At 46.1% G+C, this 21,091-nt stretch overlaps 6 protein-coding genes across 6 annotated transcripts; 5 read left to right on the forward strand and 1 right to left on the reverse strand.

Annotated features, from left to right (window-relative positions):
- Window positions 1-1,208: 1,208 nt before the first annotated feature.
- On the forward strand, window positions 1,209-1,842 carry PADG_07255 (uncharacterized protein; the record flags this gene model as incomplete). The annotated part of the gene is made up of 2 exons (XM_010764346.1): window positions 1,209-1,302; window positions 1,631-1,842. 2 exons carry the CDS (start codon window positions 1,209-1,211, stop codon window positions 1,840-1,842), a joined length of 306 nt encoding a protein of 101 aa, XP_010762648.1.
- Window positions 1,843-3,706: 1,864 nt separating this feature from the next.
- PADG_07256 (uncharacterized protein) lies at window positions 3,707-8,229 on the forward strand (the record flags this gene model as incomplete). Its single annotated transcript, XM_010764347.1, has 4 exons — window positions 3,707-4,429; window positions 4,495-5,435; window positions 5,488-8,017; window positions 8,089-8,229. 4 exons carry the CDS (start codon window positions 3,707-3,709, stop codon window positions 8,227-8,229), a joined length of 4,335 nt encoding a protein of 1,444 aa, XP_010762649.1.
- A 713-nt stretch (window positions 8,230-8,942) lies between these two features.
- On the forward strand, window positions 8,943-13,565 carry PADG_07257 (transport protein particle complex II subunit TRS130; the record flags this gene model as incomplete). Its single annotated transcript, XM_010764348.1, has 4 exons — window positions 8,943-8,979; window positions 9,044-11,712; window positions 11,781-12,875; window positions 12,966-13,565. 4 exons carry the CDS (start codon window positions 8,943-8,945, stop codon window positions 13,563-13,565), a joined length of 4,401 nt encoding a protein of 1,466 aa, XP_010762650.1.
- Window positions 13,566-14,755: 1,190 nt separating this feature from the next.
- On the reverse strand, window positions 14,756-15,461 carry PADG_07258 (uncharacterized protein; the record flags this gene model as incomplete). The annotated part of the gene is made up of 2 exons (XM_010764349.1): window positions 14,756-15,269; window positions 15,358-15,461. The coding sequence occupies 2 exons, from the start codon at window positions 15,459-15,461 to the stop codon at window positions 14,756-14,758; spliced, it is 618 nt and encodes a 205-aa protein (XP_010762651.1).
- Window positions 15,462-17,299: 1,838 nt separating this feature from the next.
- On the forward strand, window positions 17,300-18,798 carry PADG_07259 (uncharacterized protein; the record flags this gene model as incomplete). The annotated part of the gene is made up of 2 exons (XM_010764489.1): window positions 17,300-18,299; window positions 18,386-18,798. The coding sequence occupies 2 exons, from the start codon at window positions 17,300-17,302 to the stop codon at window positions 18,796-18,798; spliced, it is 1,413 nt and encodes a 470-aa protein (XP_010762791.1).
- A 1,139-nt stretch (window positions 18,799-19,937) lies between these two features.
- Window positions 19,938-20,303, forward strand: PADG_07260 (uncharacterized protein; the record flags this gene model as incomplete). The annotated part of the gene is made up of 1 exon (XM_010764490.1): window positions 19,938-20,303. The coding sequence occupies one exon, from the start codon at window positions 19,938-19,940 to the stop codon at window positions 20,301-20,303; it is 366 nt and encodes a 121-aa protein (XP_010762792.1).
- Between the last annotated feature and the right edge of the window lie 788 nt (window positions 20,304-21,091).

Genomic DNA, 21,091 nt, shown 5'->3' on the forward strand with positions numbered 1-21,091 from the left:
TCAATAATAAAAAGTTAAATTTTAAAAATATTAATTAATAAACTTTTTAATAATAAAAATTTAATATTAATTTATTAATTAAATTATAAATAATTAATATATTAATTTTTAATTATATTAAATTTTAAAAATGTAGTAATTTATATAATTTATATAAGTAAATAAATAAAATTAAAAGTTATATAAAATGAGATTTTTTTAAAGATTAGTAAGAAAAGTTGATTAAATTATTAAAGTCTATAAGTTTAAGATAGTTAGCATCACTATTATAAAGTAATATCAAAGTATATTTGCTGTAAATAAGAAAGAAAAGTAAAATATAAAAGAACATACAAAGTTCAATTTAAAGGTAGTTTAGCAGAAAAAAGACAACATCTGATTATTCTTATTTTTTCAAATCTATTGAAAAGTCTATCATTTAATTACATAAGCCTTCACTTTTTAAATCTGTTATACACTTATGCAGCAGTTGCAGTTCTTTCAGATATACAAGAATAAGATGTTTCAAATCTAATGTAATTTAATTTAATTTAATTAGTTTTATTTAATGTAGATGATGTTTGTTAAAATCTAGTTAGTTGAATAAATTTAAGTGTTCAATTCAGCTGAGTGCTTGACTCACCTGGGAATTAACTACATTAACTACAGGTTAAGTGACCTGCTAAATTTGCTAACTATCACTGTCAAATAGTTAGTTACTCTCCAATTATGTTCATGTGATTGCTGATTGCTGGTGAGTTTTGAAACTCAATCAAGTGAGGACTGATTTTGGAGTAAGTTAGCAGAATTGGGTGAAAAACAGCTAACCAGAAACAGATTGGAAATCTGGGCTAGGTGACCATAATGTCAAGCTTCTGTCAAAGACCTTGAAGTGACAACTTATCCAGAAATGACAATTCTGTTATCTTGTTCATTTGAGGTAACCAGTTTCAGTTTCACAGCTCCTTTGGCAGCTCCTTTGGCTTTGTAGTTATCTTCATAATTATAACTCCAGCCTCTTTTGCACCACAGTTTCGATCAACTTACTGTGCCACAGAATCTTCCCAACCAATTCAATGCGTATAGCCTGCTATGGCGCCTTCATTTTCATAGCATTATACGTTCTGTGGGTATTTCTGGCATCATCTATCAAGTGTATCCCGGTGAAAGGGTTCCGGGATAATACTTTCAGGGCCAGATGTATGAATTTGGACGCACTGTGGTTAATCATGGCGATGGTGCAAATCGTTACAGACGTGGTTCTGCTTACGGTGCCGATGCCGATTCATTCCACCCTGAGCTATAAAGCAGATAGTAGCTCTCGTACTTCTTTGCGCTGTTGGGCAATTATGGAGTATCCTTCCCTTTAAGTCACCGCAGAGATTCCCCTCACTCTAATAATACAAGTTCTTCGTTCAGTTTTTGTGTCACGAGTGGCTTTTGTCTGAAGAGTGCACACCAGGTTGCGAGGGGAAGAGTCAATCTGGTAAGATAACTACTTTACATTTTACATTTCAGCTGAGTTGAACAGCTCCCAGTGAATATTGCTGTAGCGGCCGCCATCGAATGCAATGTTGCAATAATATGTTGCTCTCTTCCCAACCTTGCGTCCACTGGTAACTCAAATGTTTCCACGCCCCTGTCCAACTAGTGTTGGGAGCTAGAGGGGTGAGTCCAAAAAGATCGCGCCGCGCGAACAACGGCGGTTCGGCCAAACGGAGTCTTTATGAAGGAATCGGGCAGAACCATGTCATGGAACTTGTTCCATCATGCATAGGTCGTCGAAAAAGGTCGAAGTTTAGGCGCATATTTGGGCGGGATCACTATGGTAGAGACGATCACGCAGCGATCAACCTGCTTTAATGAGCTGGAGGAGCCAGCCTGATATCCTGCCAGGAATAATAATCGTTTGTCGGTTCACCTCGGGGCAATCCTGTTCAGGTGCGCAGTTTTGACAGATGTAAAGACTTTAATACTCCACACACTGACAATGTTAGGATCCGCAGAAGATCTCTACATTCGACAATGTTAGAGGCATCAGCGCAATCCTTAATAACCACTGCACTAGGGGAGCAAATCCTTTTTGGAGGGAACCGATAACGACAGAGTCTTGGAACCCGACATCCATGCCATCGTCTTGACAACATACGATTTGAATATGGAACAAGCCGCATATGGTGAATCATTCGTATCTCGGCAAAAATATACTTAGCCTTGAGCTTGTGCAAACTGTGATTTCGTGACCAACATGGCATTGCAGATATGGTTCCCACATGAAACAAGCATGGGCTGGCTTATTCACAGTTCCGTCCCAGAGTTTAATATTCTTTGGCGCAAGTCCATAGTGTCTTGTCCCTCAGAGGACGAAGATCTAACAAAAACTGAGATTTTCCACTGCTTCACTCTCCAGTCAGGCGAAGCGCAGTCCAGATCAGGTTGAATTTTTTCGAGGCCAAGCTGGGACCCATAACTAATTACTGAGGAACTTCCCCAGAATCTACAGCCTCGGCTAACCGTGGTTCCGCCCACATATAGAGGGGTCAGGTAGGCTAAAAGCAATGTCTCTTCGGGTCTATTGCGTAGGCAGCTAGTAGTTACTAAATGGGACTGAAAATCATGAGGAACTGTCTAGGCAGACGGATTCCGCTGAAGTGAAATAGTTAGTTATTCGACTTTCTGTGGCCAAATTTTCGTTTCGAATTTCCCATTTTTGGGCTGAACAACATTGCGGTCCTGTGATTTCCAGGGTCATGATGTAGTGATTATATAACTAACTAGTTAACTGGCAATATTCGAAATAATGTACTATTACCTGGCAAGGCACTAGTTAATTAATACACGATTAGTTAACTACTGCATCTTGATATGGTGCTAAATCAGTCAGCTTTTCTGCCCTCTATCTGTGGTCAAGCAGTGTGTAACTAGTAGTTTTACAACACTCATTCTCATAGATATATGTAGCTAAGGCACAAAAAGACCCAGAGCCTAACCAAGCAACAGCTAGACACCATAGACATGTCATATATATATAGGAACCATATTGTTTGCTGACTGAGAATCAAAAATGTTTCTTCCTTTCTCAGTCCCTATCCAGTTGAGTTATTTCATGCCGTGCCACAGCCTCCGACGTTTCCAAGGTTTCCAAGGTTGCTTCCAATCAGGACTAGCGCCCGCCTCTTTCACCTCAACTCGCATATGCTCAACGACAAGCAAACTGAACGTCTCTTTTCCCCTCATGTCCATCCTCCATCCCTGTTCTAGCTGGACTTGTTCTTCTCATCCTTTGCACGCATTCATGGCATTGGTTGGGGCACTGCTGGATCGGACATTTTCGTAAGCTGTGAAGAGTCACAATAGCCGCCACGGCCCCTGCCGCATTGATGGTGTGGTTGTTCATTTCGCTGCTGTTGAAACTTCAGCGTAACCATATCTACTGACTTCTCGTTCATCGCCATAACCTTTGCCGCTATTGACGACGTTCTTCGAGTTGTTTCTTCTTCATTTCTGTTCTTGCAAAACAGGGTGGCTACGAGTTTATCCCATAGTTATCGCGGAGAGAGAGGCTCGCTCCCGCCCTAGTCAGCATTCATCATCCCCTTCACCTCATCCAACCATCCCCAACCTCTGAGCCTATGATCTTCTTGATATCCCATCCGAATTTACATCTCTAATCCGACCCTCGCTGTCTTATCTACAGTTGACACTTCCAAAAAACCGCCAAAGTGCAATGTGGCCGCCCAGCAATCCCTCATCACCTGTATTTCCTCACCTCGAACCGATCATTGTTGACGGCGACATGGAGAACACCTACGGTGATGGGGATATGAAGTGTTTTGATCCAGCTGTGCTCGAGTCGTCGACGTCAGGTGACACCCAGGACTTTGAAGATCTCTTCTTGCGGCCATCTACTGTCTCTCAAACCCCCAATTCGACCTCATGTTTGTCACCAGCAATGTTGGTGAAAGCCGGTCACCAACATCCCTCAGCAAATTTTGCGGAAACACATTCTCCTTTATCCGACACTCGTTCAGATTCTCCTGGAGATTCGAGTCATAGCTCTTCAGCCGATTCTCCGCCTGGACATCTACGAAAGGGTTCTTTGGCTTCTAATAACTCTGTAGTTTTTAGTCGGAATAGCACGGCAGGAGACAGGTTCTCTACCCCATGGTGGCCGGGTTTGGATGACCTCACGGTGCGAGATTCGCCTTTATTCGGGCAAAGTAATGGTGATTCTTCCTTTAATGGCGACTATAGCCTAGACAGCGACCTGGAGACCAGCAACAAAGCTATGAACTCCGCCTTCGATTTTGATAGTGCCGCAAGCAGTCCCAGCCCTCTCAAGATGGAGGCAACCTCTGAGTCCAACGTCAGGCCCCTACAAACCGGAAAAGGGATTAGGGTCCCATCAAGTACAATACATCAAGTTATGGAATCTAGTTCGCCATCACCTGTAAGTCCAAATCCAATTCCCCTTTCGTTGGCATTTATCGAAGATTTTAATATCTCTTCCAACAGCATTTCCCTGTGTCAACCGGCTGTTTTTACTTCGGTAGATCGTCGGATGCGCCCAAAACTTCGTTATTTCACGCCAAAGATCGACCTGCCTCCAGCCAGTGGAAGCATCGTTCCCCAGCTTCAGAGTTAGAGGAGACGTTTGGAAGCATTAACATGAACGGCACTTCCCCTCTGAGTTCTACCCTCTCACCAAGTTTAAATTTTGAACTACACACAGTCAACTTTGATCCTGTAGCAAAACCTTCTATTCCTCAATTCCCTGCTGGTGGTCCTGCTCACGCCGCTGTTCATATAAACGTTGGAGAGGAAAAGCATTGTCAACCACGGTTAATTGTACACCCGACCTCTTTAAAGTCACGGGTGGAAACTCAGATCCCAATTAAACTTACTCTCTGCCCTTTACCTCATGGCGTCAAAAAACTGCGACTTCCAAGCTACGCCATTTCAAAACCAAAGTTCCTCGCAAAACTGGGTCCTGGTCGCTCAGCGGAAATCCTTGAGCTTCACACAACTGTTGTCTGTACGAGTGCTATGCAGGATAAAAAGAAGTTAGAACGAGCTTATGCAAGAGCACGAGGTGAAGAACGTCAAGCTACCCCCATAAAACCGGAGTCTAAGTGCGAGGGCCAACCAAAGGAGGAATCCCCGCTCGAAGGTGGTGATGTTAAAATATGTGCCGGCTGCATCCAGCGAGAACGAAAGAGGGCATCACGGAAAAAGCAAAGAAAACCGGAGGAAGATGAATTATTTCAAAAGGACGAAGAAAAAAGAGTTATCGTGTTTAATACAACGGAACTGAAAGATTGGGTAGAGCCCACCAGGACTGTTGCAGGGAGTACTGAAACCTTTTCTTCCGCTGCGCCTCCCGGCGCTATGCAGGTCGAACTTCCGATGCGGATCGCCTGTTACTGTAGACATCAAAATGAGAAGCTCGGATTTCAGTACGTACTGTTTTCCTACACCTCACTGACACTTGCTGAACGGTAACTTTAGGGTTATTTTCACCATTAAGGATCATCTCGACAACACCATTTCTCAAGCGATAACGAACTCGATCATGATTACTGATGACCATAAAACTCATTCGTCTGCAAATATTTCTATTCCCGCTAATTCTACCCTGCCTGGGGGTCATCAACTCCCTGGCGCAGGAGTGTTTCCTGCGAGCGCTAACCCTAACATGGCAGCTTCTTTGGTTGCCCAGTCTCCTTTCCGCTTGTCCCACTCTGCAACGGATTTGCAAGCGCTCCGGCATAATCAGTTTGATGGTCCTCGAGACCTCCATAATAAACCTCCAAATTCCCAACCGAATGCTCTTTTAGTATTCCCAACGCGAAATCTGTCGAGACAAGCTTCTCCAACCGACTTCCAAGGACCCTCCAGCAAGCGTCGTAAACAAAGTGGTTCAGGCAAGCTTCCTGCAGGATTAACCATGACAAAAATGGAAAACTCCCGCAATACAACTACCCCGGTAAATCTCACTGGAAACAAACAAAGTACTCAACCATCTAGAGTACAACAAGTGAATGAGCAAAACAAACATCCTTTTGTGATACCTTCTTCGATGACACCACAATTTGCAACTGGCCCACCTACCCCGAATGCCAATGATGTGTCATTTTTCAGTCCCAGCGACCGACCTCAAACCTCTAACATTCCTCAACAGCAAAATTTGATATCTGCACCAAGTTCTGCCCAAACGAGCCGGCCCGGAAGTCCAGGGCCTGCTAATCAGTTCCATAATCCTAGCAATCCACCAGCCGGGCCTGCTGTGTCAAATCAAATGTGGGGCATTCCTCCTCCCGGCCCACCGAATCGACTACCTACTATGATCCACAAACTTGTCCCATCCGAGGGCTCCACCACAGGTGGAAGCGAAGTAACGTTGCTAGGAAGCGGTTTCTACCCCGGAATGGAAGTTGTGTTTGGCGATACATTGGCAACAACGACAACATTTTGGGGAGATAAATGTTTGAATTGCCTTACTCCACCTGCCTTGCAGCCTGGTACGGTCCCCGTTGTGTTCAAGCATGAGCATCCGACATTTGGACAGGTCCAGCCGTCCACCCAACCAATCATGCCGAAACAACAGATATTCTTCCGTTATGTGGACGACCGAGAGCTCCAGATGTATCGAGTTGCCCTGAGCATACTGGGCCAAAAACTGAGGAATCCCGCTGACGCTTTCCAGACCGCCCAGCAAATTATGGGTGGAGGGTCGAGTAATATGTGGAACCTTCAAGGCAGCTTCCAAGGAAACGGACAGCAAGGCCATGGGAATTCCAACTCGCACGCTAATATAAATGATTTGGATGCAAAGATGCTTGTTTATCTTGAGTCCTTGGACTTGGATGACAGTCTTAGGTCTCCACGGTTCAATCGTCGTTCTCCTTCAGGACAGACGCTTCTCCACTATGCGTCTTCTCTCGGCTTAACTAGATTTGTTGCTGGATTGCTTGCTCGGGGTGCGAATCCAAATGTGCAAGATAACAATGGCAACTCACCACTGCATCTAGCGGCTCTGAGTGGGCATACTCACATTGTCCATCGTCTACGTCTGTCCGGCGCAAACATTGGCGCCATGAATTTGCGTGACTTCACACCGGCTGATCTTGCCACCTCGCTAGAAACCCATCAAGCCGTCCTTGTTCCTGCTCGACATTACAGATCGCGCAGTGTCGGTTCAGCACCTTCCTTGCGCCGTCGACTGAGCTCTGCATCACTAGACATGTCTTGGGAAACCTCATCCGGCGATTCTGAAACTCCTCTGGAAGATTCCTCCGACGACTCCGAAGAAGAAAGCGACGAACCCGAGTCCACAGGGGAGGCTCTTGACCCTGCTTTCTACTACCCACAGTCCCGACGAGCGAGTGTAAACCGGGAGCTCAACCAGGGTTTCTACTATCCACTTTCTCATGAACCTGCCGCCGCACCCAGCGGTGTACTACCTCCAAATGACGGGGAGGTTGAAGGTGCAGATGAAAGCAGCGATGCAACTCCTGCGAGACTCATGGCGTGGCGTGACCAACTTGCTGCTCAAATCCACCAGTTCCAACAGAGTGTGAACTGGACATTCCCCAACCTTCCTGCGCTTCCTCCGATGCCGACCCTTCCAGACTATCAAACATATCCTATGATGCGACGAATAACGTCTCTTGTCCCACAGCGGCCAACTACCTCATGGTCGACCACAGTGGTAAGGGATAGTTGGGATCGGTTAACTGGTAACTCATCTCCACCAGCTTACGAAGATTTATACCCGGCGGAGGAGACGAAGGAGGAATACGGCATCAAGAAATCGTCAATGGTTCAGGCTGCAGCGGACGCAGCAGTTGATCAACACTTCGAAGCGTTTTCGGAAGGCGAAGTGTCATCGTCGAGCTCTGTTTCGACCCAGAAGGACATTGGAGATGTCCGGATCGGACGAACAAATCTTCCTCGTGAACAACAAGAACAGCTACGGCAGGCCCATGCTCGTAAGATGAAGAGGCTTCGCAGTGATAGGAACCTCTTTTTCATTTGGGTAAGTAATATACTCTTAATTGATAAATCACACAAGTTCTATCGTCACATAATGACTAACATTTCTTTTAGATTCCTCTTCTCATTGTTATTGCTATTGCAATGCTGCAAAACCTCGTTCCTGACATTTGGAACGGCGTTTCTCGGAGCCATCAGTTTATCAAGGCGAGATATCGGCTGTATGCGGCGGAACCGCTCGCGGTTCCCACCTAGCCTGTCTCTACCTCGCTTTCCTTCCCATACTCCTCATACATACACTTTTTTTCCCTTCCTCTCTTCTTCTTCTTTTAAGGAAATGTACGGTTTTTCTTGTTTTTGTCTTTCTATCTGGATAAGTTCAATTACCTAGAGCATTGAACTCTTTTTGTGTGGTAGAACAAATTCGGCCACTAATTATGTGTGGCGCCATTACTTTTGTCGCTTCTATATCCCTCTCGTTATTCTCTCGCAAACGACCCATTCCTCGTAACTGCAAGTTGAGTTTTCTTCAGGTACTTTTTCGTATACATTTAGGTTAGATAAGGTATAGTGATATTTAATTTCAACTTTCAGAACCAGTATTTCAATTCCAATTGGAAGACCATCGATTTCCTGTAAATATCCTAAAGACTTAATGAAAGCTTCGAAAACGGTCAGCAAAGTCAGCTGAGAAAAGTAATCAAAAAGGAACAGAATTCTGCGTATTGCATTAATACTATCAGATTCAAAGCCGCCTTTGAATGAGTTAAAGCGGCAGCGGAAACCGCCAAGAAAGGTAATTTGTACCTCGCCTTCAAAACGTCGCCTACGCCTTCAAAGTTCACTGTCCTCATAACTAACATGCCAGCAACAAGTTATATAAGCCTTCAGATCTTCTCAGTCAGAATTCCAGGGGGGCTATGGGGACATCGTATTACCATCCTCCCTGCACTTGAGATTCGGACGCCATGGACGCCATCCCTCGTACGAGCTCTAACGTCACCGGTTCGCCGTCCCATTATCTCCCCCAAAATCTAGCTGAACAAACTCACTGAAATCATATCTCTAGTTGAATACACTGATCCTTCCGGACTTTTCCCTTCAATCAAACCCTTTATCCTCGAAACCTTGCCCCTCAGAAACCTGCACTGGAAATCTCCTAATCGGCCTCTTCGCTCTATTGACTCCCTCCATATCGATCTCGTTCCTTCACAAAATACATCGGAGGATCACAAACGACTCAGCGATGCAGTTAGCAGCACAATTCCCCACCGTAGGCATCAGATACCAGGCCTCCGCCAAACGCCATATTTAAAAATCTACATCTTGTCTTGCGACGACAACGAAACGTACAAAACCACTGCCAGGAAAGAGGTACGGGAATGGATCAAAACTCATGGCACGCCTCCCCAAAGTAGCGGCAGCCCGCCCGGTTCTCAAGACAATCACAATGCGTTTGAATGGCTTATCATACACGTGGTATCTGGAGCTGCGGAAACTGTAGAGAAACCCGGGACGGCGTCGAAATGGCCCGGCAGAGGTTCGACCACTGTGCTCGAGAAATTCAAAGCTGACTTCAACGGATCGTCAAAATCAGCCGTTGATCGTGTGGCGCAGCTCCACATCCCGAAGTCGGAATCGGATAAGCGGCCTGCCGAACTCGCTGGTCAACTCGAGGACTTAGATATGAAGTTGAAATCTTCCATCTTAACATCCTTTGATTCTCGTGTCAGTCAATATGAGGAGGATATCCGACTCAAGGACTCCCAAAGAAGCCTGCCGGGCTGGAATTTCTGTACGTTCTTTATATTGAAAGAAGGACTTGCACGTGGATTTGAGCATGTTGGTTTATACGAAGATGCGCTAATTGGATACGATGAGCTTGCTGTTGGGTTGGATGCGGCTCTTCGTGACCAAATAGTTGCTGAGGGAGACCAACATGGTGGGACATTTCTCAGTTACACATCCGATATCAAAGCGAAAGCAGAAAAAGCTTTGGGTTTGATATCTGAGGATGGCGAGGATGATGCTGAAGAAGACGACAGAGATTCATATGAGAAAAAAGTTGACGAAATCCATCAAAGCGATGAAAACGATTACTCTTCTTACATAGCCCTTGATGAACACCACTTTCCTCTTGATCCCAACAAGAAGCTTTACCGTGAAATGATCCTTGCCAATAATATTTCAGTCTTCGACTTTAGAGTCTACATTTTCTCCAGGCAACTGACGCTGCTGCTAAAGGCTGCAAGGGCTCCTTCGATACGGAGAGGTGGGTTATCAGATAGCCAGGTTACGGGGAAACCAGAAAAGGAGCCCGAAGATTTAACCCTTCTTGCGGAAGTATGCGAGCGGGCAAGCGAATTTATTAGTATTGGCTCGCGAACACTACGACACGACTTGCACGCCGTTCTAGAGGATGTGGAACATGATCGCAACGAATCCAGAGTCGCGGATGTCATAAATAACATCGTCTATTCCTGGACGTATTCAGCTGTTTCTCAGGTGCTGATCCAAACCGCAACTGACTCCATTGAGATGCCGAAAACTTCGCTTCGAGACACACGGGACCTTATGAATACGGCAGTGCTTTCGAACTTTGTTGCAGGTACACGACCCGGTGTTCCTAAACGGTCAAGTTCGCTGAGTGCGAATACCCTTATTAATGGTAGCTTCGAAAACCTATCTACCAAATTACATAATGGTGCTCAAAACAGAACACCGTTGGCTTCCCTAAATCCAGGTGGTTCAATACAACAAAAGACCGGACAGTTGGAATTTGCATCCTCACGCGGTAACTTGTTCCTCTATGCGAGGCGTACACTTGAAAACCTTGGACGACGGCACGGTTGGTTTAAAAACTGGCGGGACCTGGGCTTACTATTTGACAGCGAAACTGAATATGCCGTTACTGGTCTGAAGGAAGTATCGTTAGATGAAACTGGAGAAGGTTCCCAAAAATATACAGCAGCGGAATCCAGAGCCAAGCCATTTCTACGTGGGATCGAGAATCCACCTCTAATGGCAGCCGTCAAGTCTGCAAAAAATTTCCATTTCATATACGAGGCACTAACTGATCAGATCTTTTGCTATTACGTCTCAGCAAATAGGACAAGGTCAGCTGAGATGGCAATGGCCGACATTGCTGTTATAAGGTACCGCGCAGGCGACTATGCCACTGCGGCCTCGTATTTTCATCAAATGAGCCCTTTCTATTCTAGTAGCCACTGGGGCGTTTTGGAGGGAGCAATGCTTGAGTTGTATGGAAGATGTCTAAAGCTCCTCGGTCGCAAAGATGATTACGTTCGAATTCTTTTGAAGCTTCTTGGAATTTATGCTGGGGTCGCACAGTCTGGGCAAAAGGCGAGGGATTTTCAAAGCAAGAGAATAAATTCTGCTCCCCCATTGTCTTTCTCCCCAACTGCTCGCACCATGGTTTCAAATTATGTGAATGATCTATTCGAGTCATCTCGCAGCCTTTCGAATGGATTGTCTGTCCCGCTTAAAGACTTTTTTGGTGGGATCGAGGTTAGCCCGGCAATCCATCATTTCAAAAACAAGGATGGCATGCTGGTACAACTTTCACTTCGATTTCTGCTTGGAAATAGCATTAACGTTGACAGCGTGAAATTACGATTGGTTAACTCTGCAGATGTCCATAGCAGTGAAATATGGTTGGAGAATTCGGGCGATGTTGTGTTGAAGTCAACGACGTCAATGGTCCCCCTTCAATCTTTCGTGAGTTCATGGTGTCCCTCTCCCTCTCGTGTATTTTGTCTAATCTCTACGAAATACAAAATATTCAGGTTTCAGTCCATGGAAAGTATCTAGTCGATTGCATAGAGGTACGAGTAGGAAATATCTTGTTTGTTCAGCGTCATGGATCACCCTCGTTGTCCTTGTCTGCAGGATTACAGCAACCTGGCACAGGTGAATCCGGTGAGGAAGATGACCACCCGTTCGTTTTTTGCTACCCTCCGGCCAGGGGACTTGAAGCAAAGCTTTCGCCTCCATGTCATATCAATTTGGGTGAACTGCGAACGATTGAAGTTGCCCTAAAAAGTGGTTGGAATAATATACTTAAGGGTATTCTGCGTGTGAAACCTGCGACTGCTGGGCTACGACTCCGAATTACTGATGCGAGCATTGTAGACGGCTCAGTGACATTAACGGGGAACGGAGAATTGGGGCAAATTGATTTTACGGATTTTGGGCCAGACTCATCGGCCAAATTGAGTATCCCATACACGGTCGAGGATGATCAAACATCTTTGTCTGCGCGTTTGGAAGTGGTGTATGATACACCAGATGGCCAATTTTCTTACTTCTCTGCCACCTCGATCATTTCAACATTGCCTTTGAGCGTCAATGTTCAAGATATGTTCAAAAATGACTCGTTAATGTCGAGATTCACAATTAGTCCAGCCATGGTGACGCCTCTCCGGGTTCTAAACTGCGAAATTCCCAGCTCAGACATATACAAGGTTGAATCCGGCATCTATCATGGGGAGACACTCGATGTTTTCCCCAAACAGCCCGCGTCATTGCTGTACAAAATCATTCCTCGCGGAGACACACCTCTGGAAACGGAAACCTCGAAACGGTCTCTTGCGCTGACGATTGATTTTGCTTGTCTCGATGAGGAATGCCTTGGCGTCATCGAGGACCAATTTATGCGGGACATTGGTTCAAGTAAATTTCAGCAAATAGCCCGACTGTTGACCCCTCGTCTTCTTGATGCATTTCGCTCGCAATGGTCTGCCTATGACTTGGAAACGATCAGCCTCATTCGGGAGGTCGAGATGTTATCATACGAACATGTCCAGTGGGATTCTGTGACCAGTTCACTAGGCGGGAACTTCGGAAAGGAGGTTGTCTCATGGCTCAAGGAATGGCACGCGGTAAGTTTTGTATTCCATGCCTCCTCACAAGGGACTCCCGTCCTGCTTGATAAATAATCGTATGATCGTTCCTAACGAAAAGCCACATAGCAACATCCCGTACTACCCCTTCCTGACATCAATACCGCCGCACCCAACCGTCAGATAATCATCCCCGTTGACGTCCCCGAGATCCAAATCGTGCACACCGCCAACCTCTCCATTCCCAAACCGAGCAACCTCACCCATGCCACGGTAGGCGAGATGATCCCGGCAACCCTGACAATATACCACACACGACGATGGTGTCCCGTAGAGAGCCGGGAGCCAGAGTCTAGCCTAGAATTCTCATACGAGCTCCTCGTTAATCCAGACATATGGCTAGTTGGAGGTCGCAGACGAGGTAATTTCACCGCCAAGGAGGGCGAGAGCCGCTCGTTCACCGTCATGCTACTTCCTCAGAGACCGGGACATCTACTGTTGCCGGGCCTCGAGATTAAGACGTTTGTTATGCAAGTGTCTGACCCGGAGTTTGTCTCAGCTCCACAGCGGAAGCTGGTTCCTTGTGAGGTTGATTACCAGAACCATGCTGAGACTGTGTTGGTGTCGCCGAATCTGAGGAAGACAACAGTTACCTTGGATGTCTCTGGAGGTGGTGGGGTGGGTAGCTGGCTGGTTGAATCTGAACGGAGGGTTGGCATTGCTGGTTGAAAATATGCGTGCGACCTGGGTTTTCTTGTAGCATTGGAGCAAAGGGCGAATCTGGCAATGAATTTCATTTGGACATAGGGCAGCCCTTCTTGTATATAAATATTATAGAAAGGGAGCATATACCAATCAATATAGAAGCCATCAGATAACAAACAGTCCTTTGACTACGAGTATAATGCTGCAAGTTCAATGAATATCATGATCATGCAGCTCCAGATTGAGCCGAGACAAATTTCAGGAGCACGAAACTCTTAGCCAACAACTCTAGTGAACCCCCCCCTCCTCCGCTAACACACACAGGGAACAAGTTACCGGTTACCGCCATTTCATCCCGTGAAACGCAGGTGGAGTTCCAACCTTGGAAATGCAGCCAACCTAACACAGCCCCCCCCCCCCCCCCCCCCCCCTAAATTGGATAAATTATTGTAGCGTGTTGTTAGTCTAGACATTGCACCGATATGCCCATGGTGCAAAACAAGCGTCTTCATTAATTTGAGGAAAAAGGCAATATAACTGTTGAAATGAAATGTTAAATGGTTGATGTGATCTCCCGTGCTGACAAGGATCGAGTAATGTTGTCATTGATGTGGGCGTACACCTCGTCGCAAGAAGTTCACTTGTTACAATGCAGAACGGGTTTCCTTCTTCGCTGCTTCGAGTTTAACAAACCTTGGAAAACATATCACATGACCGCAGAGGCACATGTTTTCTTGGCTCGTGGAAGCAAACCCTAAAAGAAGCTTTTGTGGGACCGAAACTTAACCTTATAAATTCTTTTAGCGCCATTTTCCCTCCTCAACAAAAGCGACCCGGTTGCCCCAACGAAAAAAAAAAAAGAAAAAAAGCCCGCTGCTGCACGGTTTCCGGGTGGTAAAATAAGTACTTACAAAAAAGAGACTTAACGCTCGCAGACCAAGAATGCTAACTGGTTTTTCTCTGTTGTTTGTTTTCTCTTCCTCCGTTCATGAGGACGAAGGCATATATGGAGTATCTAATCCTCCTCGCATGGGTGATGGTTCTCGTTCTCACGGAGTAGCTGCGGGGGGTGGGGGGCTAGAGGGGGCGTCCTGCAAAGATTTCTAGAGTTCTTTGCTCGTATCAAGAGTCCGCTTGATCAGATTGCCTTTTTGGGACGGCCGTCAGGATGCAGAGCAGATAACCCCCCCCCCCCAGTAGGCAGCCTTGAATATTTATAGCTCATTATCACATGGTGCCGAACACAAGACGGCATGTTCCCAGTTCCGCTTCGCCTTGGGGAACCCGTCCGTGGCATAATAAGCCCCAGAATCAAGTCCGAATGGGATTTCGCAGGGAAAGCGGACAAAACCGCGTCCCCCCACCCCACTCTTTGGCTCTCCGATGTACAAAACCGCATGCTGCCAAAACGGGGTATTCAAAGCCGGGTAATTTCGTTTCGCCGCTCTCCGGTTTCCAATTTGTCCTCTTGATGGCCCCTCGGTTGGGTGGCATATGTAATTAATTTTGTTGTGCCGAGCATGCTTTTCTGTAACAGTATTTCGGTACCTGAGGCTAGGTAAGGGACCCCCCCTTGGCGGGGGCTCAACCTTTTCGTTTCTGGTTAATACAGAGTTTCCCGAAGCGCCAGGGTCTGTATTGGGAGCTCGGTGATTGGCTGCCGTAATATGCGGTGAAGAAGGGGTAATCCTGACGCAGAGACGCTTCCTGCAGAAGCTTCGAAGATTCCTGACTGAATTATATGCACGACATCGAGCTATGATCAGTGATATACGTGCTTGGGGATTAACTTCTCGGTCCAACCTTGGTAGCATACATTTGCATTGTGGTGATGACCTTGAAAGGGTTTGGCTGGGCAAAATGGACATTTGCCTGCCCCCACCGCCTTCGCCTTGTGGAATGCGTGGCTCCCAAACCCATGGATGGATGATGGATGAAGGGGTGGCCTGATGGTTTTGATTTCGGTTCGGCAAAAAATAAGATTAAAAAAAAAAAAAAAAGGGAAAAAAACCAGAAGAAGAAGAAGAAGAAGAAGAAAAAAAACCAAAAAAAAACCAAAAAAGTAAGAGCAGAGATAAAATCCCTGGTTAAAAACCCTGCTGCAGAAATGTTAGCGGCAAAAATATACTGTATGGCCTAAACAAGAAACAAAACTTGGTTCCTGGGCGTTTTGTAATTTATCAACAGATACTGTACTGTATTCCGTCGTATTGGTAACGATCTTTAAATAACCTGCCAGGAAGCCGTTGACGCCTTCAGACAGTCTACATATTATCCATATTCATATCAAGAGCAAAATTCACGAATTAACATACATAGTCTCTCATGCTGAGCAAGCACCCATTGAAAATTGCAATTAATGCGGTGTCCGAATCACCATACCCATTCCTTGTCGAAGGTCGTTTTAAGCAACATTTAGTTAAAGCCAGATAGAAAATACGTAATCTTGATCAACTGCCCAGAACAAACTTTTTTGCAAGCTACATAACTATATGCGGGAATCTCGCGAGGACTCTTCTTATTTTCCTTCTCCTGGACGCCCGGGTGAGCTGTGCTGGCATGGGTGTCAGGTTTGCGTCCGAGACGAGCGGACTGCATTTGCAGGTAGCAGTGTGCCACCCGGATATATAGTTGCACAAGTGGTTGGGCGGAAGGAGTTCGCCTTTCTGACTCGCTGCTGGAGTGCTTGCCCTAAAAATGAGACATCGGCTCTCTTCAGCTGCATGTCCGCGCACGAGCAGGCTTCTTTGATTTTTGCTTCAGTTCATTTGAGTTGAGAACTCGTGGCGCGATCTGGATCTGCACCTCTCCCCAGGCCGGTTGAATATTTATTTAAGAATGCCGTCACGAGTCACCAGTTGCAAGTGAGAAGAGTCGGGGAGCCGAGCTTGATTGGAAGCATGTGTCTCTGGCATCCCACTCCGAGGCGTCTCTGCGACGCAGTCATCAAAAGCATGTCGATGTTGGTGTGTTTGGTTATGATGGTTGAGATAATCTGAGATTCCTCGATAAATAATGGAGGCGTGTAATATTACCGGTTGCGCCCTTACAATACCGCAACAATACAGCGCCTCACGGTCTTGGTGGGGCCGCTTATGTGTTTTTCGGTTCCAGAGGGGTACAACAAAACATACCACAAATACGCCCACCGCAAAACGGTGAATAAAAATATCGAAAAAGCCCAAAAAAGAAAAAGAAAGAAAAAAAAAAAGAAGAAAAAAATACAAAAAGTCTGAAAAATTAAATGGAACAAACAAAATCTTGCTCCTTATTTCTTTTCTTCTTTTCCTTCTCATCATCATCACCTCCTCTCGCAGTATTGTGAATTTCTCATTCGACTTTCTTTTCAACACCCTCGCTCTCCTCCCCTCTCGGCTCAATCTCCAACCCGCCTTCTCTCAACTCTACAGCAGTCCGCAGTTCTCTTGCCATTCTTCATCTACGGACCCTGTGGCCGGATAGGAAGCAAGTCATTCAGTCCAATTGAATCCCTTCTGTGAGTTGTTCCTAGATCCCTTCAGTTAGCCGTGCAAAACCACACGTTGACAAGGAGGTTGTTGGCTAACCAATGGGGCAGAGGATTAGTCCAGATATCAGCAGGAAGCTGGACTTATATCCCCAACAACACACCACATCGGTGCAGATTGCTCGCTCACTCGTGTCCATATACAGCTGTACACATTCTTTTCCGCACATCTACCTATTGTCGTCATTGCCTGCAATATCTATCAACCCCCGCCAAACGCAGACAAGATAATATGACTTCAACCGCACTCCCCAAGCGCATGGCGCTCAACAGAAATGCACCCACAGATTCCTCGACAGAGAGCTCCGCATGCGTCTCCCCAATTGACAGCTTGCGTCCTTCCCCGTCCTCGACATCTTTGTCGTCGATGTCTTCAGATGCCCAGCAAGAACCTGTCAAGTTAGTGGACACTTTCGGAAACCCCTTTGAAATCCCAGACTTCACCATCAAGGATATCCGGGATGCCATCCCAGCCCATTGCTTCAAGAGAAGCGGTCTCCGCAGTCTTTCGTATGTACTGAGAGATATCGGTTCAATGGCCGGAACTTTCTACTTTTTCCACAACTATGTCACCCCAGAATACATTCCCTCCACCCCAATCCGCGCAGGCCTGTGGGGCTTCTATACCTTTCTCCAGGGCCTCTTTGGAACAGGTCTATGGGTCATGGCCCACGAGTGCGGACATCAAGCTTTCTCGCCGTCAAAGCTATTGAACGATACTGTTGGCTGGATATGCCATTCCGCCCTGCTGGTGCCATATTTCTCCTGGAAGATCTCCCACAGCAAACATCACAAAGCCACCGGCAACATGGACCGCGACATGGTCTTTGTTCCGAAGACAAGAGAGGTATTTGCGTCGCGATTCGGATATATTGCCCATGAGCTGCACGAATTGATGGAGGAAACTCCTATCCAAACCGCTACCCACATCATTCTCCAGCAGCTTTTCGGGTGGCCCATGTATTTGCTCTCGAATGTCACGGGCCACAACAACCATGAGCGCCAGCCTGAGGGTCGAGGTAAGGGGAAGAAGAATGGCTTCTTCACCGGAGTTAACCACTTCAACCCTTCCAGCCCGTTGTACGAGAACAAACACGTACCACTCATCCTTCTTAGCGACCTCGGTTTGATGCTCACCGGCTCCGTCTTGTACTTGGTTGGGAAAAAGTTCGGCTGGGCCAACCTTGCGGTCTGGTACTTTCTCCCGTATTTGTGGGTCAACCACTGGCTGGGTATGCGGAACTCACCTCCCCTTTTGTTTTGTCAATGTCCATTCCTTCAATTATTGTTTGGCACAGTCAGCTAACAGCTCATGCAGTTGCCATCACCTACCTGCAGCACACCGACCCAACCCTCCCGCATTATACCTCGCAAGCGTGGACCTTTACCCGCGGCGCGGCAGCCACCATCGACCGTGAGTTCGGTTTTATTGGTCGCACTCTTTTCCACGGTATCATCGAAACCCACGTCCTCCACCACTACGTCAGCACCATTCCCTTCTATCACGCAGACGAAGCCAGTGAGGCCATCAAGCCAGTTATGGGCAAGCATTATCGTGCGGACACCGAAGGAGGCAGCATTGGATTCATCAAGTCCCTATGGAAGAGTGCCAGAGCATGCCAGTGGGTCGAGCCATGCGAAGGTGCACAGGGTGAAGGAAAACATGTATATTTCTTCCGAAACCGGAACAATATCGGCATCAAGCCTTCCGTTATGAAACCGTCTTCCTAGAGAACAACATCCACAGAAACGCAAACGAATGGGAAGTAAATACCCAAGTCTTCGTTGGTTTTTTGTGCTTTGCTTTTCGGATAAAATAGAGCGAAGAAGGGTGTTTTCATGCAAAATAATGAGTGGGAAATTTTCACTGTTCGTATGTTGATAATTGATCTCCCTTTTCCTTTTCCCCTTCTCCCGTATTGCATGATTCTGCATCGATCAATCCTAACGTCCCTGACCGAGAGGTAAGGATCCAAAAGATGAAACTCGTCGAAGAATATAAACCCCGCAGGAGTTGTTTTCTTTTCGCCTTCTGGTTGATGTTCTTTTTGTCCTTGACTAACACCCTGTCGTCATATATTGGACGATCTGTTTCTCTCCATTCTCTGGCATCATTGGTGTTCATTGCCACTATATCGTATGTGTTTTCTCTCTCCTAATCCCTTTTGCCAACTTTTCGCTTTTTCTTCCAGCCATGTATATATTTTTTCCCCCTTGAAACCGTCCACATGAATGAATTTCTATCTCTTTATTTCCAATCAAGATGTTTTGCGATACGATGTGACTGAACTGGCCCGTTTTTATTATGTTATGTCCTCTTTTTGAAAATATGTTTCTTCATGTGTCGGGTGGTCAATCTGTCGGAGCTGAGGCTTCGATTATTTGTTATTTGTTTGATAAATTTTTTTCTCTTTTTGCACCCCCTTTTTTTTTTCAAGGTGCTAGTCGTATGAAACGAAAGTCTCCTATTATTAATTTTGCTAGTTTCGGCTTTTCGCTTTCAATTCTTGGCTAGACAACTCTTGCTTCGGGGTCCTTTTTTTGCAGCTCTCTGTTCTTTTATGACTTCTGTTGTCCCATCGTATTCTGAAAGTCTGATTAGAAAAAGATACAATGGGTAATGCGATTTAGAATACTCGGCCAATTCATCCTGTGCATTCATTCTCTTCTTCCTACGGTTGTAAGTTAAAAGATTGACTTGCCATACTGGAGAAAGTAATTCTGACGATGTCAACCTACATGAGATTTCCCGCTCTTTTTGTCCCTGTTTAGGGGGCGCTGAGTTCCCATCCTCCAGCGCATCCATGGCATGAGAGGGCAAGCGAGCATGATGGATGATATGGCAGATTCATAAAGCTAAACCGTCAACCATGTTCATAAAGGGTGGAAGAGCGCATCGCCATCTACAGAACATACCTGAGATTTTCACCAATCCCGTCACACGTTTATGGCTTCCTTCTCTGCCTCCTCAACATGACAGTGCAATGCGAGAAACTGTCTCCGTTCGCTGGATGGCTGGGCTCCCACCCCGCAGATGGGTTAAGCGAGAATGGAAAGAGATGAAGAAGAAGAAGAAGAAGAAGAAGAAGAAGAAGAAGAAGAAGAAGAAGACATTGAGAGATAGAAAGGGTAATTGCAGAGATGAAGATGAGAGGTGGTCAGCTTTTCTAACAAGGACTTTTGTCATCGTTCGATCCCCGCCCCCTTCTACAAAACCCTCAGAGCGGGAAAGCTGAGACCGCTTCGTTATTCCTCTTTTGTCTTGCGACCTCGCTCTGATTTCATGATATAGAGGTGGAAAATGACTCTCTTAAGGAAAACTGTTTCCTTTGTTTTATTAGAAAGTCTTTTGTCTCTACATTTCGTTCGTGCGAATCGACTGTTTTTATGCCTCCATATTTTCGGGGTTTGTTTCAGGCGTGCTTTTTCTGAGATAACCAACCCCCACATCATCCGGCGCATCCGTGCACTTGACGATAAATAAGCTGCCTGCGGTTATTCCCCGCTCCCGCTCCCGCTCCCGCTCCCCGCATTTTATCATATTTTATTTTCATTTGAGTTTGAGACTTTGTCGAAAGTGAACAGCGCCGTTAGTCCATCTGCTTTTGGTCGAAGAGGGCAACAGACTTTTTGTTTCATGTGGTGCGCATACAGCTGCTGGCCAACAACCCCTGACAACGGAATAAAGAGAAAGGAGCCCCTTTGTCAAAAGAAACCAACTCGGCTCCGGACGCCCAATTTCAACGGCTCATAGTACCAAGTCCGTCTCCTGGTAGATAGATTAATTTCAATCACTCAAAAAGCACGTAGCAGAACTTTAATATAATGGCTAGGATGTCGCTTCCCTTCACATCAGGTTCCGGTAGCACTTTGCTAGTTACATGTCCTTGAGAAGCTCGATTGAGTTTGGTGTTTCTTCCATTCAGAGATTTTTGAGCACGGTCATAAGGATGGCAGATCTCATCCCTCAGCAAGGCATATATAATCTGCGAAGCGTAGATCGTGGAGGGGTGATTAGCAGGCC

The sequence above is a fragment of the Paracoccidioides brasiliensis genome, assembly GCF_000150735.1.
Source record: "Paracoccidioides brasiliensis Pb18 unplaced genomic scaffold supercont2.11, whole genome shotgun sequence".
Taxonomy (NCBI): Eukaryota; Fungi; Ascomycota; class Eurotiomycetes; order Onygenales; family Ajellomycetaceae; genus Paracoccidioides; species Paracoccidioides brasiliensis.